Below are 26364 nucleotides of genomic sequence, written 5' to 3' on the forward strand. Positions count from 1 at the left end.
GGCATACTTGGGTCGGCAGATTCACAAGTCATATGAATCTTTCCGAGCCTCATTGTGGCAATCCTTATATGATGCCTGCCATGAGGGTGATATACATGCTTCTTGCATAGAGCTTTTCTTTTTATGTTTCTGATCTTTGGGATAATCTCCATTTTGGAGACTTCTCATCTTGTAAATTTATGAGAATATAAATACTTTGCACTGGATTTTACTTAAAAAAAGTGTGTGTGCGCGCGCCCTGGGATCCTCTTTTTGATCCAGCCTGCTCCCTCCTCCACTTCTGTCCTATTTGGATTACTCTCAAGGATTTGCCAGTTCCGCTTCTTCAGCATGTTCCTTCTCTTGCAGCTCTACTGGAACTGTCCTTTTCATTCCTAAACAAGACTTTCTCAAGACCTTCTCGTCACAAGCAGAGATATTCGGATATGTATTCTTTGGGATATGGAGCAGCTCATACCTTCATGTCTGAAACTGGATTTTGGATTTTCTCATCCTCTCCGAATTCCTCTTCGATTTGCCTCCTTTTCCAATGCTTGCTATAAATGTCGCCAACTTGGTCATTTTGACAGAGCATGCCCTTCTTCTTCTTCGCCAACTCCTGCTCTGAAGACTTCTGCTCCTCCTGTACCGGTTCCTGTAGTTCCTATTTCTTCTTCCAATACACAGGAAATCCGGCATTATTTCAAACCTGCTAAGGTCGAGCAAAGTTCAAGAGGCTAAGTTGGTTCGAGATTCAAATCCTTTCGTTGTTTTATCTGTTCCAGATCCTAACAATGTCAGATTGTCATGTTCTTTGTGATCCGGTTTTTGCTGCTCCTTCGACGTCTGAAGTTGTTCTGTCAAATTCTTCTTCACTGCTGCAAAACTCTGCTGTTATGCATGAAGTGGAAGAAAATCTTTAGTCTCCTTCAGCTCCAGATACTGTTATTCCGGATGCAGATATTTCCTTTTCTGTGGAGTTTCATGTTCCTTCCCCTAAGAAGCTTGTTGATATGCCGGCCCCGTTACAAAGCCTCTCAGTCTCAGATCCTGATGTTCCTTTTTCCTTGGAGTCTTTTCATCCCTGGTTGCAGCAGGTTTTTGATCCTGTGGTTCAGAAGTTTCGGTTACCCGCTTATCCTAAGAAGAATCAACAACTCTGTTTTATTGATGGCACTATCACTCCATTGCATCAGTTTTTACAAGACAATAGTTTGAAAATGGATGATGTTTTCTTGGAGTCTCCTCCAATTGATATGTAAATTTTTACTTGGTTGCCTCATGAGATTCTCTCTGAGGTTTTAATTTTAAATTTTCTCTTTGTACTTATGGGTGGGTTTTCACCTCTTTTTGAGATTTCCCACACAAAAATAAAAGATTTCGCCCAAAAAAAAATGTGTGTGTGTGTGTGTGTGTCTAAATAAAAACAGTCTTTGACTTTGGGGCCTAGATTCCATAATTCAGGGGGCTTTTGGCTGCCTGTGTGGCAGTCCAGCAAGGCTACGGGCTGTGGATGCCCGTGACAATTTGTCTTGCCTCCTGGCTAGGCATCAGGATATCTTTAGGGCTTGGTATACAGCATCTTACCACCCAATACAATAGGAAATCTGGGGCATGGTGCTGCTCCAGATTTCTTCTCATGCCAATCTGCTTCTTTTCATAATCATACGCGGTCCCATGAGTACTTCCCACTCCTTATATCTGCTGGCATACTTAGTCTTAAAGACCTCTAGGAGTTGGGCAGCTTGTTCAATGGTCTCAGGGTTATGTGCCCTCACATCTGCAGCCAAAGGACAGTATAGTCCATGTATAAAATGCAGCACCAAGTACTGCTCTAATATGAGCGAGGATACGAAGGTAGTGACCAAGAGTTCTTTGAATCCCTTACATGTGGTTGGCTTCTAAGTGAATCCCTCATATACCGCCACCAAGTGTGAGCTTATATAATCCTGCAATATGCATGCCAGCAAAAGTAATGTGATCCTCATCAAACTCGGGGAAGTAATCTTCCAGCTTCGTGCGCCACTCTTCCAACTTATTTGGAGTGCGTGTGTCACCCTTGAACTTGTGGACAGTGAGCTTATCCTTGACATCTTTTGCTGCATAGTTTCTGCTCTGGCCACTCCCAAATGCACGGGCCTCATCACACTTAAGGTTCACGTAATGATGAAATGGCATCTCCTTGTGGATGGACACAGGTAAAGCACGGAAAGAGCACAATGCCTCGGACAGCATATCATCAATCCCAGGCTGCTGTCCATAGTCAACACTCTGATGAGATGTAGAGCCAAAACTCTGATGCATGGGCTAAGTATGGCTGTAAGTACTCATCAGCGGTGGAATGGGCGCAAGAATCCCTAGCTGTGTTAACCCGCCAAATGCATCTTGCTGCTGCAAGGACTACATACCAAAAGGCTGAGAGGAGGATTGACCTCTCTCCCACTGCTGTGGATTTCCAAGTGAACCCAAAACAAAACCAGGCATGCTGGTTGGTGTTGTGAAAGGGCTAGCTGTGCTCGTAGCCTGTAGGAGCACTCATTGAAGTATGTGTAGGATGCAACCACCTCAACCGGCAGCACTCCTAGCATGAAATGCTCTCTGTGCATTGTCACCTAGCTGTAAATATTCCAAAGTCAAAGTATAAGTTGACCATTTATTGATCATAATTAATGAGTTTTTCATTTATTTAATTATGTTCAAAGAGTTACTTTCATTTGGTCAAAGATAAACTCGGTTAAGTAAGCCTAACCTCGGTTAGGAAGATCTGGCTTTGGCCAAGATGGTTAACCAAGCAACTAAAGTGCTAACTTCGGTCAGAGAGTGTTGACTTCGGTCAACAAGACTTGCCTCACTCCAAGAGGGTTAACCTCGTTAACCAAGGTGTGTCAACTTTGGTTGGAGAGACTTGGCCATGATTAAGGCACTTTGACTGATGGTCATGCCCCTTAATAACGACCAAGAAGGTTGACCTCGGTCGACCAAGAATTGTGTTCTATGTTTTGTTCACATGTTTGCTTGGTGGGGATGCCCACAGTGACTAGGATTAGTCTATAGATTATTACTTGCATGCAAAAGCGCTGACCGTTAATGGGTGCCATGGTTGTGCGCTTTAGTTAATGGTTGCAGGTCTTTGGAGATCACTCGCATGACCAAGTGCTTCTAAGACTCCAGAGTTGCCCTAGGGGCATGTAATTAGGAAAGTAGTTTAGAATTTGACACTTGGCATGTTGCCAAATGAATGTGCTTGAAGCTCTTTGTAAAACTACTCACGTTTGGGTATTTTTGTAATGACAACTCTGCGCTGAACTCTCTGCACTAAGAATTTTACAAGAAATAAAGACCTTCGTGGAGGGGGGGGGGGGGGGGGGTCCAGCCCGTCTGTTGTTCTGGGCCCTAGTGTGCTGTGCGAGGGAGAGAGAGAGGAATTGAGAGAGAGAGAGAGAGAGAGAGAGAGAGCTGTTTGCAATGTTCACACTGAGAGAGAAAGAGCTTTTAGTATTGATACAAGGTTGCATGCATGGCTGCCCGAGATGTGTTGAATATCATGACCTGATTTTACCAGGTTAACCTTCAGATCATGTGTCTCACAAAATATATGCAGTGCATCCAAGTGTCGCTAGAGACCCTCTACTGAGGAAGAGAGTAGGACCACGTACTTGTGTAGGGGAGAATCTGGAGCAAGGATCCAGCCAAGGAGCAGACAAGCCCCTCCTAAGGTCCCAATAAAGGTCTCAAGCTCATCTATGTAGAGGCCAAACAAAGTTGGTAATACCGGACAACCTTGTTTCACCCCAATGGTGCTCATGATCTCCTCTGCCCCTGTACCTATCCGAACCCAACCTGAGACTATCTCGTGAAGTGTCATAAGTGCCCAGGTGACTTTCTAGTCGTATCCCAACTCTTGTAAGTGTCTTATGAATCGGTCCCTCAACATAATGTCAAACACTTTGCGAAAAATCAAAAAGCAACAGTAAACCCTGGCCTCTTCCATAACCCCTGAAAGTAAGTATGTGATCCATGGTCCCGTGATCCACAAGCCTGCCTGTCCCACAGCTCTAAATCCAAAAGCTCTACAACCAGGCTAACCTCTGCGTCGAGTACTAATGCATAGATCTTGGAACAATCATGGTCCTATGGTTTTTCGGGCTCATAGCATCTCCTACCTTGTGATGGTGTTGGGGGACCTTCGGATCTCATCGTAAACATGACATCTGAAGATGAAGTGCTCCTTTGTCTCAACCTCCTGCATGTCACACACTGTGCATATGCGCCTCTCCCTACGTAGTCGCTCTGCTCTGCCACTCTCGATGTGAAGTCTATGTGAAGAGACCTCGAAATGCCCAAGAGAGGTCCTCAGTGAGTGGGGTAAGTAAATCTGCATGTATCTTGATGGGTCTATGAAACCCTCCGCCGTGAGATGTAAGAAGTGATCTCTCTAGAAGCTAAGCTTCACTGGGAGTTCACTCGGTCCCAACTAGGTCCGAAATGTGTGTAGCTATAATAGATCCTCGCGGATAATCTGGTTGACCTCGTGTGATAAGAGGGGAGAAAACGGAGCATCCATGCTATACTGGAAGGGAGGTAGTCTATCCATGCGGAGCCCTAGGGACTCAAACCATCTCTCTGTGCGTGCATACCACTACCTCTGGTCCCCTCCTACTGCAAGTGCCATAGAAGAGGGCAGTGCTAGCCATGATAGCCTGCTACGCCTAGAGGTGTAATCCCCATACTCCCTGACTCGGTACAAATACATGATGACCTGAAATGCAACATCTGGCTGTAATATGGGTGACCCAAACTCAACCTAAATGATCTAGTGAGGAATGGATGGCTTACCACGAATCATCCGTGATAACATGAGAACATGTATCCGCTCTACACGGGCCCACTCTGTATCCGACAAGTCTGGCCCCCAACATGGGCTGCCATACATCCCCGCTGGACGGACAAGGAAGTCAAAAAGCAACCCCTTAGTCCGTGGATGCTAAAAGTGTGCGCGGAAGCACTGTTTCTCTAGTCTCGCCAATGAAGCATATCCTGTGCTTAAGCGTGCCTGCATCGCGGGTCTCATAGTGAAGATATATATAATGAAACTATCTCAACAGGTGTATGATAGTCTCATCCCAGACAAGTGTCTCACCTATTGAGATAATCTCATCCCAAATAAGTGTACGATGAAACTATCTCAGCAGGTGACCCATCAAATGTGAACTACTCCTGGCGCATGACGGCTCGAGATGTATTGAAGATTTTACCTTGGTTTTATCCAGATTGACCTTCAAATCATGAGACTCACAAAAGGACTGTAGTGCGTCAAGGTGTCTCTGGAGCCCCTCTACTGAGAAAGACGAGAGCCACGTCATCTGCATAAAGCAATATCCGGATCAGCATGTCCGCAAGAGAGCAACCTACCCCCCTGTGTCTGCATCACTGTCTCAAGCTCATCAATGTAGAGGAAAAACAAGGTAGGTGATAATGGACACCCCTGTTTGACCCCGATAGTGCTCATGATCTCGTATGTCCATCCAGATCCTGCCCGGACTCTGCCTGAAACTCTCTCGTAAGGTGCCATGACCGCCCAGATGATCTCCTGGTCATAACCCAAATCTTGTAGGCGTCGTATGAGGTGGGCTCTCGGAACCGTGTCAAGTGCCTTGCGAAAATCCACAAAGCAACAATAAACCCTCTACTTCCGTGCCCTCGCCTCCTCGATGATGCATCTAAGCGTGAGAATGTGACCCATGGTCCCATGATCACGCCAGAATCCGGCCTGTCTTGCTGCTCTAAGTCCTCGACACTCCACAAATCTGCTGATCTCGGAATCAAGTACTGATGCATAAATCTTAGACATGACATGTCCAATCATAATGGTTGTAGTTCTCCGGGCTCATGGGATCCCCTGCCTTGTGGATGGGTGAGATAGTGTTAATTAACCATGTGCGTGAAAACCCCAAACAAACAGCTTTGCTAAGATCGGGGCTAGGAGGTTAATCCCATATGCAATGAACTCAATGCATAATCCCTCAAGATCCTTCGCTCGGCCATTATGAAGTATCATTACGGCATCCTTTACCCCCCCTTAGTGAAGAGGGTGCAGGATGTGGGGCGTGACAAATGTGTGAGGTTAGGGACTGGCTGATTTGGGATGTCATAAAGTGTGCATGCATAATCAAACCAAACCTAAGTGTCAGTGAGTGGTAAGGGAGACCATCCCTTTAGAAATCTCCGCCAAAAGTCCTTAGAGTTGTTACTAAACAAAATGTTCAGCAGCTCCTCCTTGTTCCGACAAACGAAGTCTAGTTTCTTTATGCGTACCAGTCAACTCGTGTAACGTCTCTAGTTCACTCAGAAGATTGTTTTTGGTTTTGAACCTGAGCTGACGACGTAAAGCCTTACACTCATCATCGTATCAGCGATTACAAGGTACGGCCCCAGGGGATGGGGGGTGGGTGAAGTGGGTGGTGTGGGGGAAAGCGTTAAGGACAGCCTCGTGTAATAAGCGGGGGATAGGGACAGCAGGATCCTCTAGAAGAGGTATGACGTCGATATAAGCAAGAAGTATGTACAGACGGCCAGAGTAAGTGGGTGAGTGATCACGGTCAAAGTGTATATTATGATAGGTGGAGTAAGAACCCAGTGGGGTGGATGGTGCCTATGCGACAGGGAGTGGAAATGCTAAAGAAAAGATAGGTATGATCAGCCCCTAGAGAGAGAAGTGCTATAGTGATGCGAGATGTGAAGGCAGGGGATCCCTAGATGTAATTAGCAACGCTCGAGCCTCCCCCATGTGGAAAGCACGTGAAACCACCTAAGGCGGGCCATCTGTCAAGACCATTATAAATAATGAGATCATGCATCATGCCAGGGTCTAATAGGGCCTGCCTGATGTGCACGGACCCCGTCTGTCAGCCGAATCATGTAGCATACATGCCTCTTCAAGGTCAATGTCTTGCAATAGAGTGGAATCATCCCTGAAGTCGAGGAGTGGTACCTGATGGACGCCTGTCCTCGCATTGAAGTCCCGAACTAGGAGGACTTCTCCGCGGCTAGAGAAGTCAACAATGGACTGATAAAGAACACCAAATGGAGATGTCTCATCCTCACCTCGAATATCTCTGGCAAAGTAGGAGGTCTCACGGGAGAAGTAGCAAACTGCAACAAACAGATCCCGGCTGTCCATATGCCGAATCCGGATCCAAAGAAACCTGGAATATGCATCTCTATGCTCTACTAAAATGGTCCCCAAAAGTGTGGATCCGTAAAGGATTGCGACTCCACCTGACCCTTGAACTCCCCCTTTATCCCTCGTCTCATCTCTGTAGGTAGACTCCCATGTATACCCGCTAACTACTGGTAGTGGGCGCTCTAGACTCTGATGTGTCTCTGTATAAAAGACTATGTCATAACCTGTATAGGATTCCAAGAAGTTCCTTGGTTCTGACCATAAGGTACCATTACAGTCCAAATGGTGCAGGATAGGGTCTCGGATATATGAGTATCATAGACCCCACTTCCCTATGTAGGGGAGGGGGATGGTGCCCTACGAGGGCTTGTAAGAAGTCATCCCTCTCGTACCACTGCCCACTTCCCCTCCTTCCGGGCTTGATCCCGTTGCTGCAATAAAGAGCATCTCTCCTCAACCTGTAGAGGGGTGAGGTCCTCATCCATGGAGATCGTTGACTGATGTCGAAGGACTGACCTGCGTCCTAAAGCTGAAAGTCATGCCTGAGTGTCATGGAACCGTATGACCAGTGGTTGCTCTCACTTGGGGTCTCTCCCCACCCGCCATGCCCTCTCGATCTTGTGCTCAGTCACACCCAGAGTAGTGGCCACGAAAGCACTTGCATCTGCCATCGGTGTAGCCTCAGTGTGTGGGATCCCACGTACTCTGATGTTGAGAGAGAGAGAGAGAGAGAGAGAAAATTTATTAGAGTCTTCGGAAGACCGATGTGTCTATGAGACTGAAAGAAAACCTGATACAAACCACAATAAGGGTGGAGCTACTAAACGAGCATCATCACCCGTGCTGAGTCCTAAGTCTGATCATACATAGTCAAATACATCTGGGTGTGACAATGAGCTCAATTCTCAACATATAAGTAAAATGATATCATCCATTGATATGCCCCATTCCTCGAGCATCATGCCTTTCCCAATTTATCTCAACCCCTATCATGCTCAATCATCCAAAGTTCTGAAATTGACCTTGCTCAAACATAACCATTATCATTTTGGATTCATATAAAAAATTCATCGTGGACTCTCTCAAGAGCTAAAGACACTAACATTTGAGAATCCTACCTCAAATTCCAATAAATTGAAAACGAGTGCAATTTTGGGCAATTTTCAGCCACCGTCTTTACTCCGTCGTCTGTGATTCTTTGGCATGCATTCAAATTTAAACTCTGGATATTCTGCAAAAAAAGTCAACGGCCTATTAAATTCAAAAACAAACCATAACTTTATTTACATGTTTTGACTAAAGGACGACTTGAACCACAACATATTAAACAAAATCACAGATATACTATTAGTAATGCATTCCATTAAAAAGAGTTGCTCAGATATAGAAGTAAAGCTATATTCCTATTTCTTTTTATCAACAAAAATACTTAAAGTTTTACAACTAGACCAAGCTCCTTGGCTCAAGGGCAAAAAAAAAAACTAAATAATCTTAACTGTTCAAGAAAGGAATATATATCCACGAGAAAGGAGCAGCTTGGGAAGATTGATTGAGCTAAGAAGAGCTTGGGTGAGTGGAAAGATGGACTAGAAGAAGAGAAACAAAAAGAAAAGAAATGAAAGTTTTTTCACATCACAAGATGGGCAAAGGAACAATGTGTGAAACGCATAAAGGGACAATCTACAGCAAGATGTATCTCTCTAAGTATTTCATAGAACATGTAGCCACCGAGCTATGTGGGAAAGGGGTGGCCTGTCAATGCCTTGAAAGTATGTCAATGATTGATGGCCAATTATTCTAGGCACCCAATTCACACTCTCTCTCTCTCTCTCTCTCTCAGGTGGTAGCCCCGTCCCAGGAAGTGCGTCAAAGGCAGCAAAAGGAGATGATCTTGCTATGATACACCGGAAGAGAAGTACTCCACATGACATCATCCTAGCAAAGTTCTCAGCAAGACCTTTGTAGACTAATGTGTCATTCTATACTTGGACCATGTCAAGGAATATGGTCTAACAAATGCTGGCAAGGACAAACTCCATGGCTAGCATTATCTTCATATATGCAGCTCAAGGGACGAGAGATGTTGGTAATCTTGCACTACTAGACGGTTCAATACCATTGGTATGTCCATAGAGCATCCACTCCCATATATTTTTCAACTACCTTCTCAGGCTGGCAATTTGGGGCTAACAATCCTCTCTCACCCTCCTCTTGTTGGAGGTCAACATCTCCTAATGTCACCTAGAGAGAGAGGGCCTTGTTTGTGGGTGTGCCCACCCAAGGAGAGGCTAGGGTAGATGAGAGAGAGCCTGCGTTGTGGGTTTGCCCGCCCCCCGTGAGGGTAGTCTAGGGCAGCTTGGTCACCATGTGTCTACCCAGGCCTGGAGGCATGTCTTGCCCCCCCTGTGGTGCATTTTATCAGGCTGAGGTGATATTTGGCCACCTAGGCTTGCTGGTTGGAGGCATACGGCAGGCTGCATGGCAGTGTGGCAGCCTCTTGTAGAGCTGCAGCCAATGGCAGCCTGGTCGGGGTGGTTGGGCAGGAGTAGAGGCTGCCTTTGAGTCCCTTATAGGGAAGTGTTGAGAGCGGGCCAGTCGGCCCTCTAGGAGGGGCAGTAGGGCTGTCAGCCAGCCATTTATAGAGGGCAGAGGGGGTCCGACCCCTGCACATGAGTAGGCCAGGGAGAGCAGCTAGTCGGCTCTCCTTCTTGCTGACTGACCAGGGAGAGGCTGGGGCTATTTATAGCCCCCCCCTCCTTGGTGTTACGCATCTCGGTGTGGAGCCTTGTGATCAGACTTGTGAGCTCTTTGGCAGTCCTTTTCAATAGGGTTTTCCCCAGCAGGCTGTGGGGTTTTACCCTGAGATCACAAGACCATTATGATTGCACATGTCATGTCCAAGGTTTATGCATCAGTACTTGATTCCGAGGCTAGCAGATTTGCAAGAGTGTCGAGGACTTAAAGCAACTGGACAAGCCGGATTCCGGCGTGATCATGGAACCATGGACTACATTCTCACGCTCAAATGTATCATCGAGGAGGCAAGGGCACGGAAGCAGAGGGTTTATTGTTGCTTTGTGGATTTTCGCAAGGCATTTGACACGGTTTTGAGAGCCCGCCTCATACGGCACCTTCAGGACTTGGGTTATGACCAAGAGATCATTTGGGCCATCATGGAACTTTACGAGAGAGTTTCAGGCAGAGTCCGGATAGGATCCGAGTAGATAAACGAGATCATGAGCACTATTGGGGTCAAACAAGGGTGTCCTTTATCACCTACCTTGTCTGGCCTCTACATTGACGAGCTTGAGACAGTGATGCAGATACGGGGGGGGTAGGTTGCTCTCTTGCAGGCAAACTGATCCGGATATTGCTCTACGCAGATGACGTGGCTCTCTTGTCTTCCTCAGCAGAGGAGCTCCAGAGACACCTAGATGCACTACAGTCCTTTTGTGAGTCTCATAATTTGAAGGTCAACCTGGGCAAAACCAAGGTCATGATCTTCAATACATCTCAAGCCATCATGCGCCAGGAGCAATTCACATTTGATGGGTCACCTGTTGAGATGGTTTCATCATACACTTATCTTGGGATTATCTTTCTGGACCCATCTTCACTACGAGACCCGCGATGCCGGCAGGCTTGAGCAGAGGGTATGCTTCATTGGCTAGACTAGAGAGGCAGTGCTTCTGCTTGCACTTTCAGGATCCACGTACCAAGGGGTTTCTTTTTAACTCTTTGGTTCGCCCAGTGGGGATGTACGGCAGCCCATGTTGGGGGCCAGACTTGTTGGATACAAAGTGGACCCGTGTGGAGCGGCTACAGGTTCTCATGTTATCACGGATGATTCGCGGTAAGCCATCCGTTCCTCACTAGATCATTCAGGATGAGTTTGGGTCACCTCCTTTACAGCTAGATGCTGCATTAATGGTCATCCCATACCTATACCGAGTCAGGGAATACGGGGATTATACCTCTGGACATAGCAGGCTACCGTGGATAGCACTATCCTCTTCTATGGCACTTGCAACAGGAGGGGACTAGAGGTGCTGGTATGCACGCACATAGAGATGGCTTGAGCGACAAGGGCTCCACATGGATAGACTACCTCCCTTCCAGGACAGCATGGATGCTTTGTTTTCTCCCCTCCTATCACACGAGGTCAACCAGGTTATCCATGAGGATCTATTACAACTACACACATTTTGGACCTGGTTGGGACCGAGTGAACTCCCAATGAAGCTTAGCTTCTACAGAGATCACTTCTTACATATCACAACGGAGGGTTTCATTGACCCACCAAGATACACGCAGATTCAGGTACCCCACTCGCTGACGATCTCTCTTGGGCAGTTCCGGGTCTCTTCACACAAACTTTGTATCGAGAGCGGTAGAGTAGAGCGACTACCCACGGAGAGGTGCATATGCACACTGTGTGACATGCAGGAGATTGAGACAGAGGAGCATTTCATCTTCAAGTGTCCTGTTTACTATGAGACCCGAGGGTGTTTCTACTGCCTCTTCAGAGATAGCTATGGGATTTTGGCCCGTTTCCTCTCCTAGCGGTGTTTGGCAGGTTTCATTCATGAGGTACTTAGACAGCACGAGAGGATACTCCGAGCACGGAGACGAGAGAAAACTTCTTCCTTGGCTGATCCATCTCAAAGCTCTATCACAGAGTTCTTTCAACCAGATCACATGGACCCCCACGAGACGAGGCCTCGACATGACCGTGTCCGAAAGACTGTGACCCGATAGCTTAAACAGAGGGTTGACACACCAATCACACTTGGGGACATCCCCTCCTTGTTTAGAGTCGGAGCCCGACCGACGGGGGTCACAGTAGCCCTGGTTAGATGCAGAGCTACAACAGCACTCTATTGCCGACTTCCTGCCTCCACTGCCTCATCCATCCTGATATCCTGATGATGATGATGATGCTGAGCTTGATATATAGTCAACCATCGACATGACTATGTTGTAAGTACTACCATTCTGCATTTTTTGCATTATGCGTTGGTATGGATGCTCGTTTTGTAGCTCCACTACCACGTCTTGTTGTATCAGTTTTTTCAAAGTCTCATATCGGTCTTCCAAAGACTTTAATAAACTTTCTTTCTTTCTTTTCTTTCTCATCTCTCTCGCTACCTCTGCTACCCCCTCCCGCTAACTCTGCTACCCCCTCCGCTACCCCTCGCTAACCCCCTTCGCTAGCCCCGCTACCCCCCCGCTACTTCTGCTACCCCCTCGCTAACCCCCTCCGCTACCCCCGCTACCCCTCGCTACCCCCTCTACTACCTCCCCGCTACCCCCTCCACTACCCCTCGCTACACCCCGCTACCCCCTCCGCTACCCCCCGACTACCCTTCTCTACCCCCTCCGCTACCCCTGCTACCCCCTCGCTACCCCTCTGCTACCCCCGCTACCCCCCCAACCCGTTTTTTTTTTTTAACCCCCCAAAAAAAAACCCCACTCTCAGCTCCGACTTTTTTTTTTTTTAAATTTAAAAAGAGCAGCTTCGACCTCCTACAATCCCTTCTTTGCCCACTGCTGTTTCCCCCATAATGAAGGGAACAAGGGGATGACGACAGGAGACTAGGCGGGAGACCCTTTGATCCAAATCTGCATACGCGTGGAGATGGGGAAGGGGAACGGTGACAAGGCGAAAACACAAAAGCAACTCAGTCTGCAGGACTTCAACAAACGCAGCAACTAGAGCGGTTTGACAGTGGACAGCACTGCGGCCCAGAAGAAAGGGGCCCACCCAAAGCCCATGCTGCTCACCACATCCTCGACCTCTATGGTTACCACCACTATTTCACCACCATCATCTGCCTCATCATCTACGCCACCTCTCTCCTCCCCCTCTCCTGCATCATCATCGCAGGTCTCCTCTCCAGTAGCCTCCCCACTGGCCCCACTAGCCACGGCTCCACAGTACTTTCCCCTCGTATCACCTCTACCTCTCATTCAGCCACCCTTCATCACCTCGTCTGGCCTCGCTACTCCTACATATCACTCCCCCGCCCAGATCATGCTGTCCCCACCCTCAGTACAACCTCAGCAGCCCACCTTCATTCCAATCCCTCTCGAGATCCAATTCCCACTTGGACCAGGACATCTTAGGCCCCCGCCAGATGCTTGGGACTCCCTATTGGCTGAGATACACAGCATCCGGGCTTGTCAGGCAGAGCTGACACATTACACCCAGGAGCAAGCCCAATACACCCCCAGCAGCAGGCCCGCATTATACACGAGCAGGGCACCCTTATCCAGGGACTCAGACACGACATCACACAGCTTCGAGAGGAGCTCGGGACCCTCAGAGCAGCGCCTGGAGGGACCCCAGTCACAGAGATGGAGGCACACATAGCCACGATACAGTTGGCTATAGCAGAGACGACTAGATGGGTGGACATGGCGAAATGGGAGCCCGCAAAGGCAACCGTTTCAGCCGCCATACAGGAGCAGCAGTAGAGGGCTTCGAAGGCCCTCAACATCCGGATACGAGGGATCACGCGAGACAGCACCAACACCACTACGACGCCCATGGAGGAGGCGATCACCTTTGTGACCACCACCATGGGAGTCCCCGACCATGGCATAGAGGGAGCATGGCGTGTTGGGAGAGATCCCAACCGAGAGCAGCCCCTAGTCATTCACTTCAGAGATTCACATGCTCGACTAGCGACACTCCGACATCAAGCCTCTCTACGAGAGCATCCCACTCTGTCCATGGACGAGAATTTGACACCACTACAGATTAAGGAGCGACGAGTTCTTCTGCAGCAGCGGGATGTTGACCGCAAGGAGGGGAAATGGGCCGTGATCCGAGATGGTAGGTTGTTGACCGGCACCCGTCGGGCTCCCACCCGCACCTCCTAGGGGGACGGGGCCTATGAGACTCAGGTTTTCGAGACCCTAGACTGCACCATTTGGAACTGTAATGGTACCTTATGGTCAGACCCAGGGAACTTCTCGGAGTCTTATACAGGACGAAACATAGTCTTTTACACAGAGACACACCAAAGCCCAGAGCGTCCACTACCGATAGTCAGTGGCTACACATGGGACTCAGCGTTCAAGGATGAGACAAGGGATACAGGAGGAGTCCGAGGATCAGGCGGGGTCGCAAGGCACATTTTCATCGAATACAACATCCCTACTAACAATGACCTTGCCCGTGCTGGGCTGAAACAACCTATATCCCTTGCTCTCTGCGCTATAACCAATGAATATGCATTTTACAGCTTTGTCTTCAAGTTGTGCCTCAACTAAGATGGCACATGAGCATAAACCAATGAACAGAAAACCTGCATATGAGAAATTTCAGGTTTGCGACCGTGCCATGCCTCATAAGGTGTGATAGTCTTCAATGCCTTCAGTATTGTACAGGTCTTCTCTCGTTGGAGCCATCTCCATTGAGAGGAAGGACGCACACTCCCGATTCATGTGGATCCGGATCCGACGCACAGACACACGTGACCTTTTCATAGCAATATGCTGCTTCCCGCCAGACACATCCCACTTCGCCACAGTGGCACGAGAGGAGGGTGAGACATCGCCATATGCAGGATATCCCAGACCTTTCAGCCCGCGGGGAAGTTCTCCTCGTTGGGGATTTCAACGCCAGGACGAGCACGCGCCACGCACCACTCCTGGACTTTCGAGACGACTCTATCATGCTACCAGACATGGACCTAGATGAAGCAGGAATAACCAGGACCTCATCGGACCGACACGGGCCTATTACACCATATGGACATGCACTCCTTGACCTGGGCAGGATGCATGATCTCATCATCTACAACGGGCTCGACCTATGGCCCTCCTCAGGCAGTTTTACTTGCTTCCCACACGGGGGGGGCACTAGTGTAGTAGATTACATCATGGGATCCCCTACCTTCACTTCATGTATCACCGACTTCACCATAGCACCGATCCCTCCAGGAGCTAATCATACATACCTATTCTTCACTATCGCCACCCCACGCTTAGCCACACCACACACACCACATAGGAAGCACAATGCCTACCACGACATACACTTTGATCACAGCCTCTCACCGGCCTACTCTGGACGCCTAAACAAACTCCTAACCTACATCGATCACATACCACTCATAGAGAACCGTGCTCCCCTGATTAGTCGCACACTCCACGAGGCTGCCCTCCAAATCTTTCCCCACACCACACGGTCCACTAGACCACCACCTCTTGGTTCTGTACCCTGCAACAATTGGTACGATGCGGAGTGCAAGGCTTATCGTCGACAGCTCCGACTTGAAACCAGATGTCACCTCCCAAACACACTAGACACGGTATGCAAGTACCGACGTCTCGTACATCGGAAGAAGCAGGCATTTCTTCGTCGAAATGAGGAGCTGCTACACATCTTGTACAGCAGCAACTCTAGAATTTTTGGCAAAGGTTCCTTGAGCGTAGGTCCCCATCACCCCTCACCGACACGAGCGTCTGGCACACGTATGCACACCATCTTTATGATGTCCCACACCAGCTTGCACGTTGTTCACCAAAGGGGGAGTTAAGGACGCGACATTGAAACTACACAATGGCCGAGCTAAGGATCACGAGGGGCTATGCACTGAGTTTATCGCATATGGGATAGACACGTTAGCCCCAATCCTAGCAAAGCTATTCAATGACGTTGTTTGCCTTGGCTTCCCCCGCACCTGGGCACTCAACGCCATCACCCCCATCCACAAGGCAGGGGATCCCATGGACCCGAGTATCTACACGACTATCATAATTGGACATGTGATGTCCAAGATCTATGCAACTGTATTGGATGCATCGGTCAGCTTTACTATCTTCGTATTTCGGAGGGATTCATCACCACCGGGGGTACACTGAGCTTGATATGCCTCACTCACTACGGATCTCCATCGGATAGTTTCGGGTATCATCACACCGCCTCCGCATAGAGAGCCGCAGAGCAGAGGGGATTCCTAGGGAGCATTGCTTATGCATATTGTGCGATTGTCAGGAGGTTGAGTCGGAGGAGCATTTTATTTTCAGGTGCCCATTGTACTACGAGATCCGAGGTCGCTACCACTACCTCTTCAGAGACGGCTCCGGGCTCCTTTCCAGATTCCTCGCCTACCCAGATCAGAGATGCCTCGTGGCCTTCATTCACGAGGGGGTCCGACACAAAGAGTACTTACTTAGGCGACGGGACCTTGCCACATCATCAGACACCTCTCAGAGTAGGATCACAGAGTTTTTCCGATCGAGTGACATTGATCGTCCAGTCTCTAGCCGCAATCATGACAGAGACCCCGACCCGAGGACCGCAGCACAACACACGAGACATCGAGGGGACACACAGATCACTCTCGAAGACCTCCCGTCATTGTTTAGACCCGCAATACGTCCCACGGGAGTCACAATGTCTCTAGTCTTGTGTCGAGCCTCGTCCAGGAGACCGAGACGCACGGCACCCCTTGACAAGTGCCAGCGTCCCATCACCGGCTATGCACCAGCAGCCAGGGCGACATGACACACGAAGGATGCCGCTCCGCTCCAATCCTTTTCTTTTCATTGTTACATCCGGATGTATTTGATTATGTATGATCAGACTTAGGGTTCAGCACGGGTGATGATGCTCGTTTCAGTAGCTCCACCCTTACTGTGATTTGTATCAGGTTTCTTTCAGTCTCATAGACCCATCAATCTTCCGAAGACTCTAATAAAATTTCTTTCTTTCTTTCTTTCTCCTTTCTTGTTTTATGTCTATGAGGTTGGCTCTTTCTCTCTCACTTCCATTCATTTCTGTTGCACTTCTCACACCTCTCCCCTTCATTCTCCCGCATGTGGTGAGTTGAATTGTGAATCCACCTTTTCTTGCAGTCCTATATCACCTTGCATGGGCACTTTGCCATATCCCTACTTAGGCACTGAAATGAAGGAGGCAGGGTAGACTGGAGAAGGGGATAGAATTGGCAGAGGGAAGAGAGAGAAAGAGAGAGAGAGAGAGAGAGAAAGAGACAAAGTGTGTGTGTGTGTGTGAAGGCAGCACGTAGGAGGAAGGAGAGAGATAAGATAAGATGTCACATCAAAAAGTGTACAATAAGGGGTCGATGGGGACTTACATAGTACCTCCACATTTCCCACCTAAGAGGCCTCTAAAGGTCCTCTAACCTGGCCCTTTGTCCCCCTTCATTACACCTATCCCTTCCCATTTAATTTTGCCCTCAAAATTTCGCAGCATGGCTGTCCAAAAAGTGCAGCAAACAGCTACTACTAATCAGCCTAGTAGGAGATAGGGGTGGTCGTGGACAATGCTTTTTGGCTGCCATGAATTCTCCTCCCCGCCTCTTGATAAGATACTCTCTGTCCCCGTCACTTTATAAGATACTCTATGTAGACCTTGTTTCGGAGTACATCGTCTCTGAAACCCATGATGCGCTCCGGAACATAGAGGATGTGGCCCTCCTCATCCATAGGTGGTAACTCAAGAAAAACATGGACACACTGTCCCACCTGTGGTTTCAGCAAGGACACATGGAAAACATCATGGATCTTGGAGGTATTGGGTAGCTCCAACTGATATGCTACCTCTCCAACCTTGCGGATGATCCTGTAAGGTCTATAATACATATGAGCAAGCTTTCTGTTGGTATTACCTTTCAGCGAGGCATAACGGTTCTTATGGAGACGCAAATGCACATAATCCCCCTCTTTGAAAGACAAATATCTCTTGGGTTCGTCTGCATAATTCTTCTATTTGCTTGGGTCCTACATATCCTTTTTAGCCCACTGCAGAAGAGCATCCATCCTCTCAAAGTCATTCCATGCTTGCTGATGTTTCACATCCATGTCAACAATTGAAGAAGGCATCCCGACCTTGCATCCGTACATTGCCTCAAGCGAGCTCATGCCAATGGAGAGATGCTTGGTACTATTGTGTCAACATTTAGCAAATGCCAACCATTTATCCCAAGACTTCTGAGTATCATGACAAAAGTGCCCCAAATATTCCTCCACCCATTTGTTCACCCTTTCCGACTGTCCATCAGTCTCAAGATGGTATCCAGTGCTAGGTGTGTGTAAAGTACCCACTGCTGTAAATAACTCCTGCCAAGAGTGACCCATAAATTTTTGCATCTCTATCACTCACAATTTCCTAAGGAAAACCATGATGCTTAAAGGCATGTTCAATGAACTCGGTCTTAGTGGGTATGAAATGGGCATGTTTTGTCATTCTATCCACCATAACATAAATGTTGTCCCATCCCCTCTCTGTAGAAGGCGATCCTGTGATAAAATGAATTGCTATGTGCGTCCATTTGCCCTCTAGAATGGGTAATGGATGCAAGAAACTTGCCGGTAATTTGCTGTCCACTTTATTTTGTTGGCAAGGCCAGCAAAATTAAGCCACGTATTTAACCACATCCACCACATGCTTCCCACGTAAAGCTCTGGTTGATTCTTTTATATGTTTTAGTGACACCTGCATGTCCAGCCATGGGAGTGAGAGTGCATTTCTTGCAAAACCAACTATCTATATTTTGAGTCTGGCACTAAATAAACCCTGTCCTGGCACCACATTATTCTATTAGTAAGAGTAGTAGTGAGCAGAAGATAAGAGTGAGGCTTTCTCCATATTAGAGCTTCAGATTTTCTTTCCTGAGATACAGAGGAGCAGTTCAAGTACAGCCCCATAGTGGCAAGTCCCACATAGGTGGAGAGGCAAGATCCGCTTCCCAAGCCTCAACATTATAGAACCTGGCTACAGAGACCCCGATGCCCGTTTCTGTTATGATGGATGCAGATGCAGCAACAATAGTCAAGAGTCTCTTTACCCAAATTGTTCAGCTCCAGTAGACGCGGGATGATCGTGAGCACGCTTCCACAGAGCGTGAGAGAGCAGCTCAGGAGGCAACAGAAGAACGCAATCACGAGGAGGCTGTTAGAGACCGTGAGGCTCCGAAGCCAAGGAGCTCCGACTGCTCAAGGCCCAAGAAGCCAGGGAGGATAGAGAGCGCACCGCTTGGGAGGAGAAAGAAGAACAAGACTGGCAACTTCTCATTTCTCTACTCCGACCACATGGAGAAGAAGGAAGGGAGAGAGTCTAGCAGCCCGTCCAAACTTCTTTTCTTGGGAAGCTCAACTTTATTCCCTATGATGGTAAGACCGAACCTTTGAAGTTGACTTTGTGGCTCAATCAATTCGAAAGCTATTTTTTTGATCTGCCGACGAACGACAATGAGAGGTGCATTCTCACATAGATGCACCTCATAGCTGAGGCATTCAATTGGTGGCTCAAGTGGCAAAAAGACCACTATGATGCAAACGAGGAGACACCTCTTTATGGGTGGATGAAATTCGTGAAAGATATCAGAACGCGCTTACCTCAGTATCTCGACAGACTTCAGAGTCGTTCTATGAGCTGGGCCAAGGGGACACCAAGCCGATGAATCATTACGCCAATAAGTTTACTCAGGTGCTCATATATTTGCAGCTGGAGGAAAGCCAACCTCTTCTTGGAAGTGTCCATGTCATCTCTAGAGTCATCCTTCTTGGGCTTGCCACCGTTAGGCTTGCCCTTTCCTTTGCCAGCAACGCCTTGTCATCATTGTCGTTGTTGTAAAGCTTCTCCTTAGCTTCTTCCTGAGCAATAATAGAACCAACTCCTCAAAAGTCAAAGGTTTGGTCCTCTATCCTCCTATTACAATCGTAACGAAGCTTTTGAAACTCCGAGGTAGCCTCCTCAGCACCATCAAGGCCAACCGGCACGGGTCCACCTTTTAATCAACCGATGCTAGTTGATCCCTCACCACCTTGACCTTAGTCAAGTAGTCATGCACCGAATCTCCTTCATCCATATCCAAGTTAAAGAGCTGATGCTAAAGAAGCAAGATCGGGGATGTGTTATTTGTCTCGTACATATCCTTCAAAATGGCCCACACCTCTACTGACGTGTCCGTCATCTGGATGTGAGGAAACACAGAGTCTGCCGTAGTCCCTATGATCAATGCCAGGGCGTGAGCATCTCTATCTTTGAGCTCCTCTCAATCTACTGGTGTGAGTATCCTCCAACGAGCTGTACGGACAAGGTTGGAGGTACGAACGACGAGACTGTACGGTACTTGCTGCTTGCTAACATGCTGTACGGACGGGGGGTACGAATGAAGAAGATACGGACGAGGTATGGAGGTACGGGCACAGTAAGGAGTATGGACGGGGTACGAAGGTACGGACGGGATACAGAGGTACAGACAAGGTACGGACGGGGAAAGAGAGAGAGAGAGAGAGAGAGAGAGGCTAACGGGAGAGGAGAGGAGAGGAGAGGCTGAGCGGGGAGAGGCTAGCGAGAGAGAGGTTGAGTGGAGGGGTAAATTGCTTGTTCTTGCAATTGCTTGTGTGTGATTGCGTGATTAAGAGCAAACAACAAGCGTACTGAATAGAAGAGATTGAAAAACATACAAGAGGTGAAGGTTTTGTCCAAGTGACAGAACCTAAACCTATCCACTAACCGTAGTTAGAACTCCTAACTGTGGTTAGGGAAAAAAACCTCTAATGAGAAAAAAGTACCCCTAACTCACTTATTGACTACACATTGGTCACTGCCATGAATTATGGCAATAATTCCAACACCCCCCTACAGTGCCAATGTGATGATGTACAAGGAAAAGATCAATCACCAAAAGGAGAAAAGTTCAGGGCATTGCGAAATGCCTCAAACTTCTCACGTGGAAGTGCTTCGGTGAATATGTCTGCAACATTGTCATGTGTGGAGACATAGATCATACTGATCTCCCCTGCATGCAACTTCTCTCTGACATAGTGATAATGAACCTCAATGTGCTTCGTGCGAGCATGAAACACAGGATTCTTTGCAACCACTATAGCACTCTGACTATCAGTGAGGATTGGAGAAGGACCCTTCAATGATAGGTGAAGATCAGCGAATAAGCGGTATAGCCACACACACTCAGCCGTTGCTGTGAAAGCTGCCATGTACTCAACTTCACAGAAGGAAATAGCCACAGTAGATTGTTTCTTACTTAGCCCATTTTCGAAAAAGAAACAATTACCACTTGTGGACTGCCTAGTGTCATAATCTCCAACCCAATCTGAGTCTCTGTAAGCATGCATCTGCAAGTCACCCCCCCTGGGGAACATCAAGCCATAAGACTTTGTGCCTTGCAAGTAACGGAAGATGCGTTTTACAGCTTGCCTGCTGTCTTTGGGCTGTGCATATACATGCTCACCTGAGATACTGCAAACTGAATATCGGGCTGTGTATTGCACAAGTAAATGAGGCATCCAACAACCTGGCTGTAGAGTGTGGCATCTACCAATTCACCTGCATCATATGTAGTAAGCTTCAGCCCTAGCTCCATGGGAGTGGCTATAGGCTTGCAATCTTGCATGTTGAACCGATCCAAGAGCTTTTGCGCATACTTGGATTGAGACATAATAATGCCACGTCTCTCTTGTATAAACTGGATTCCCAAATAAAAATGTAACATACCCAAATCTGGCATGTCAAATGTAGCTTTAAATTCAGCTTTGAAATCTGCAATTTTTTCTTCATGTGACCCTATGAGTAGCATGTCATCTACATAAAGAATGATGACTAACTGGTCAAAAAGGCATCAATTTGGGAGTACCATGCACATTGGACTTGTTTCAGCCCATACAAAGCTTTATTCAGCTTGCAAACTTTATGTGCATTACCCGAAATTTCAAAGCCAAGAGGTTGTTTGACATAAACCTCTTCCAAAAAATCTCCATTAAGAAAAGCTGTTTTTATGTCCAACTGATGAACATTCCAATCAAAATGTGTAGCCATAGCAATAACTGATCTGATAGTGGTCATCCTGCAAGTACGAGCAAATGTCTCCTCATAATCAATGCCCTTCTTCTGAGCATAGCCTTTTGCAACCAACCATGCCTTGTACCTCTCAATGGACCCATATGACTTTCTTTTTACTTTGAAAACCCATTTGGTACCTATGGCATTCTTTCCTGGTGTCAAATCGACAAGATTCCAGGTCTGATTTTTATCAATGGACTGCAACTCATCTTGCATGGCATTCATCCAATGCACATTGTCCTTAGCTTCTTCAAAAGTATCAGGCTCTTCCTCATCAACAAGAGTACCTACATAATCTGATTTAACAAAAAGAGCGCCTTGCTGGAGTTCTGCTAGGCAAAGGAGCATCAAGCTTACTCTCCCTGAGAGTTTGGAGCAGGCAATTGGGAACTGATTTGCCTGCGTGTATTTCTGTAATCTCTTGCCTGACAGCATCTTCCACTACCTGTGGAGGGACTAAATCAGCCGGTGGCTGAATCGGGGCTTGTGGAACATGAGAAGCTTGCTGTAAATTCTAATTTTCAGCACGGATGTCAGGATTGGAACCCAAGGCAATGGGTTTTAATCCCTCAATAACATCATCTGATGTAGAGGGAGCGGGCACATTAAATTCAGCTTGTGTATGTGCTGAATTTTCTCAAAAGATTACATCTCTGCTAACAAAAATCTTGCGTGAAGCAAGATTGTAGAGACGGTAACCTTTGCTCTCTGCACTATACCTAACAAATATGCATTTAATGGTTCTTGTCTAACAGCTTATGTCGAAACTCAATAGGCACATGGGCATATGCAACACATCCAAAGACACGAAAATGTTCCACTGAAGGCTTTCTCCCATGCCAAACTTCATAAGAAGTCTTTATTTTCAAAGCCTTAGTGGCAGCCCGATTCAAAATGTAGTTGGCACACATGAGACCCTCAAGGCAAAACCGGTAAGGCAATTTTTCATTTGTGAGCATGCATCTATCCATCTCCATAAGAGTTATATTCTTCCACTCAACTTTGTCATTTTGCTAAGGGGTAAGCCTCGCTATAAGCTGATGTGTGATGCCTTTCTCTTTCAAATAAGCCTCAAATTCATGAGACATATACTCCCCCCCTCTATCTGTGGGTAGAATCTGAACCGTGAGGCCTGTTTCATTCTCAACCTTTGCTACAAAGTGTCGAAAATGCTTAAACACATCTAATTTTTTCTTTAAACCATAGACCCAAGTGTAATTTGAGTAGTCATCAATAAATGTGAAATAATAGAGATAACAAGCCAATGCAGGAGTCCTCATGGGACCACAGACATCACTATGAATGAGCTCTAATTTCCGAACAACTCGTACTGCACCATCCTTCTTGAAGGGAAACCCGTGAATCTCTTCCCAAGTATGCACCCTTCACAGGCATGAGGAGGAGGTGACTCCAAAGGAAGCAAAGCATCAACCATAGAATGTTTTTGAAGGGTCATCAAACTGCCATAACTAATATGCCCATATCTAGCATGCTATAACTCCGCAATCTGCATAGCAGTAGTGGGAGTAGACACTGCAAGTGCATCATCTAATTGTTTCTCAAAAACATCAAGCTGAAAAAGACCACGAAACAACGTGCCCGATAATCTCAAGGCATAATCATCTTCCCCATCTCGGATTGCACACTTGTCATCTTCAAAGACAACCTGAAATCCTCTTTTATTGAGAGAGGACACTGAAAGCAAATTCTTCTTGATTCCAAATACAAAAAGCACATCATGAATTCTGAAATTTGTGCCATCTGTGGCTGTAAGTACAATCTCACCAATGCCACAAACTGAATAAGAAGAATCATTTGCACAAAATGTTAGAATTATTGTTATAATTTAGCAGTGACCAATGTAATGTAATAAGTAGGTTAGGGGCACTTTTCCCTCATTTTAGAGGTTTTTCCCCCTAACCACAGTTAGTTCACTAACTATGGTTAGTAAAGGATAAGGTTTTGTCACTTAGACAAAACCTATCCCACTCTTCAGTTGTATCACACTCTTCTATTGCAACTATTGCTTTCAACTCTCACTCTCCTACTCTCTTGCTCTCTTGCTCATACACTCTGCTCTCTCTCCCTTAGTACTCACATTTGGTATCAGAGCAGCAAGACCCTGCTCTTAGCTTCCTTGCCCGCAAGCTCCAGCTCCCGCAAGCTCCCTGCCCAGCCACCCTGCTCCCTGCTCTTTCTGCTCGTCGTCCGTACAATCATGCGCTGACTGTCCGTACAACTTCGTCGCGACTGCGTCTAGCCATGTTGTGGCATGGAGGAGTTAAAGGGATTTCTTGAATTTCAGGGGGGGTACGAATTTTTGGAGATCACAGTCGTGCCATCGTTTACTCGCTGTACTACCTGTTCTGTACGTACCTGCGTTGTACTACCCATCTCGTACACACCTGTGCCGTACTACAGTTCCTACGCAGTTTTTGTCCGTACATTCGCCATACAACCGTCAAGGCATACGGATTTCGTACAGCTGACTGTACTCTCCGTACAGGTCGACCGTACTGTACCAGCCTCCGTACAAATCTGCGCCAACTTCAACAAAGAGTACGAGCTCTCTTGTCTGCCATACATCACACGTGGGTGTTTTTGAGTTAAGTGGGCATTGCAAAGGACATTGGTTTTGTTGCAAGTATCTCTGTTTGCATCTCTGTTTGCAGAGAAATTGGGACTTCTGAATCATTTGCAGACACATTACAATTTTGGGGCTTTTGTAAAATTTTTGGCACACATTGCAAGCAAATTGCAAAGATTGGCCAAGAAATTGGAGCTTTTGCAGGAGATTCACTATTTGGGTGAAATTTCCTCAATTTCAACTCGAAATTTGGGGCTTTTAGTTTTGCACTGCAATTTCTTGCATTTTTGGGGCTTTTAGACCATTTGCCCCTTTCTGGTTGTAATTTGAAGCCACAAATTAGGGCTTTTGTGTTGGGAGAGCAATTTTGTAGATTTTAGTTCACACTGCCTTTCTGTAAGTGTTTTGAAGCACTTTTGGCAGGTTTTGGGAGAGATTGGATGCTCTGGCAGATTTTTGACAGAGACATTATAGAAATTTGAGTTGCATTTTCAGCCAGTGTTTGGCTGTACTTTTCTTTTGAGAATTGTGCACTCCATTCCCAGCAAGGGAATTCAGATTTGCATTTGCTGTATTTTCTTTCTCAGACATGGCCCAGCAAAATCGGAATGATTTCCAGTTCAGTGGTCTCTCACAAGAGGATAAGCTGGATGGTACCAACTACTCTCTCTCGAGTTTTATGGTACACAACATTCTGATTTCCCATAATTTGCCGGACTATGTAAATGGGGATGAGATCCAGCTACTTTGTCACTTTTATAGATGACTACTCCAACTACACTTGGGTTTATGGGCTGAAACGCAAATCAGAAGTGTTTATGGTTTTCAAACACTTTGTAGCCATGGTTGAGAATGAATCAAGACTCAAGATACAGACATTACGCACAGATAGAGGAGGGGAGTATTTGTCTACAGATTTTGATGCATTTTTGAAAGACAAGGGCATTGCACATCAGCTTACAGTGAGGCTAACCCCTCAGCAAAATGGCAAAGCTGAGAGGAAAAATCGTACTCTTATGGAGATGGATAGATGCATGCTAGAAAGCAAAAAATTGTCTCACAAATTTTGGCTTGAAGGTCTCATGTGTGCCAATTATGTTTTGAATCGGGGTCCCACAAAAGCTTTGAAGACCAAGACTCCCTATGAAGTTTGGAAAGGGAGAAAGCCTTCTGTGGATAATTTTCGTGTTTTTGGATGCCTTGCATATGCTTATGTGCCCGTTGAGTTTCGACATAAGTTGTCTGATAAGGCAATCAAATGCATTTTTGTTGGGTACAGTGCAGAGAGCAAGGGCTACCGTCTCTACAATCCTGTCACACGCAAGATTATTGTCAATAGAGATGTTATATTTTCAGAAAATTCAGCTCACACTCAAGCTGAATTTGATATGCCTACTTCTTCCGATGATGTCTTTGAGCGATTACTACCCATTGCCTTGGGTTCCCCTGCTGATATATCTAATGCAAATCACAATTTACAGATACCTCCACATGCTCCGATTCAGCCACAGGATGTCTTACCACCTCCACAAGCAGTGGAAGAGGTTGTTCAGCAAGAAATTGCAGATATACATGCAGCAAAAACAGTTCTAAATTGGCTGTTACAAACTCTCAGGGAGAGTAAAATTGATGCTCCATTACCTGGCAGAACTCGTAGTGCAGTAAGGAATGGGGGGGGAGCTCTTTCAGTTGAATCAGCTTATGCAGGTACTCTTCTTGATGAGGAGGAGCCTGAGACATTTGAAGAAGCACAGGATAATGTGCATTGGA

The 26364-nt window shown here is 46.9% G+C and overlaps 1 protein-coding gene across 2 annotated transcripts in view; it reads right to left on the reverse strand.

The window, feature by feature from the left end:
* LOC147900231 (RNI-like superfamily protein) overlaps positions 1 to 26364 on the reverse strand; it is a 132282-nt gene that overhangs the window by 70460 nt on the left and 35458 nt on the right. For both annotated transcript variants that reach the window (XM_087377282.1, XM_087377284.1), the window contains exon 4: positions 8281 to 8393. In XM_087377282.1, coding sequence (XP_087233408.1) covers positions 8281 to 8393 — 113 coding nt within the window. The remainder of the gene's footprint in view (positions 1 to 8280; positions 8394 to 26364) is intronic.

This window comes from Dipteris shenzhenensis, chromosome 7, assembly GCF_047967505.1.
Source record: "Dipteris shenzhenensis isolate YYH24624 ecotype China chromosome 7, Dip_SZ_1.0, whole genome shotgun sequence".
Lineage (NCBI taxonomy): Eukaryota > Viridiplantae > Streptophyta > Polypodiopsida > Gleicheniales > Dipteridaceae > Dipteris > Dipteris shenzhenensis.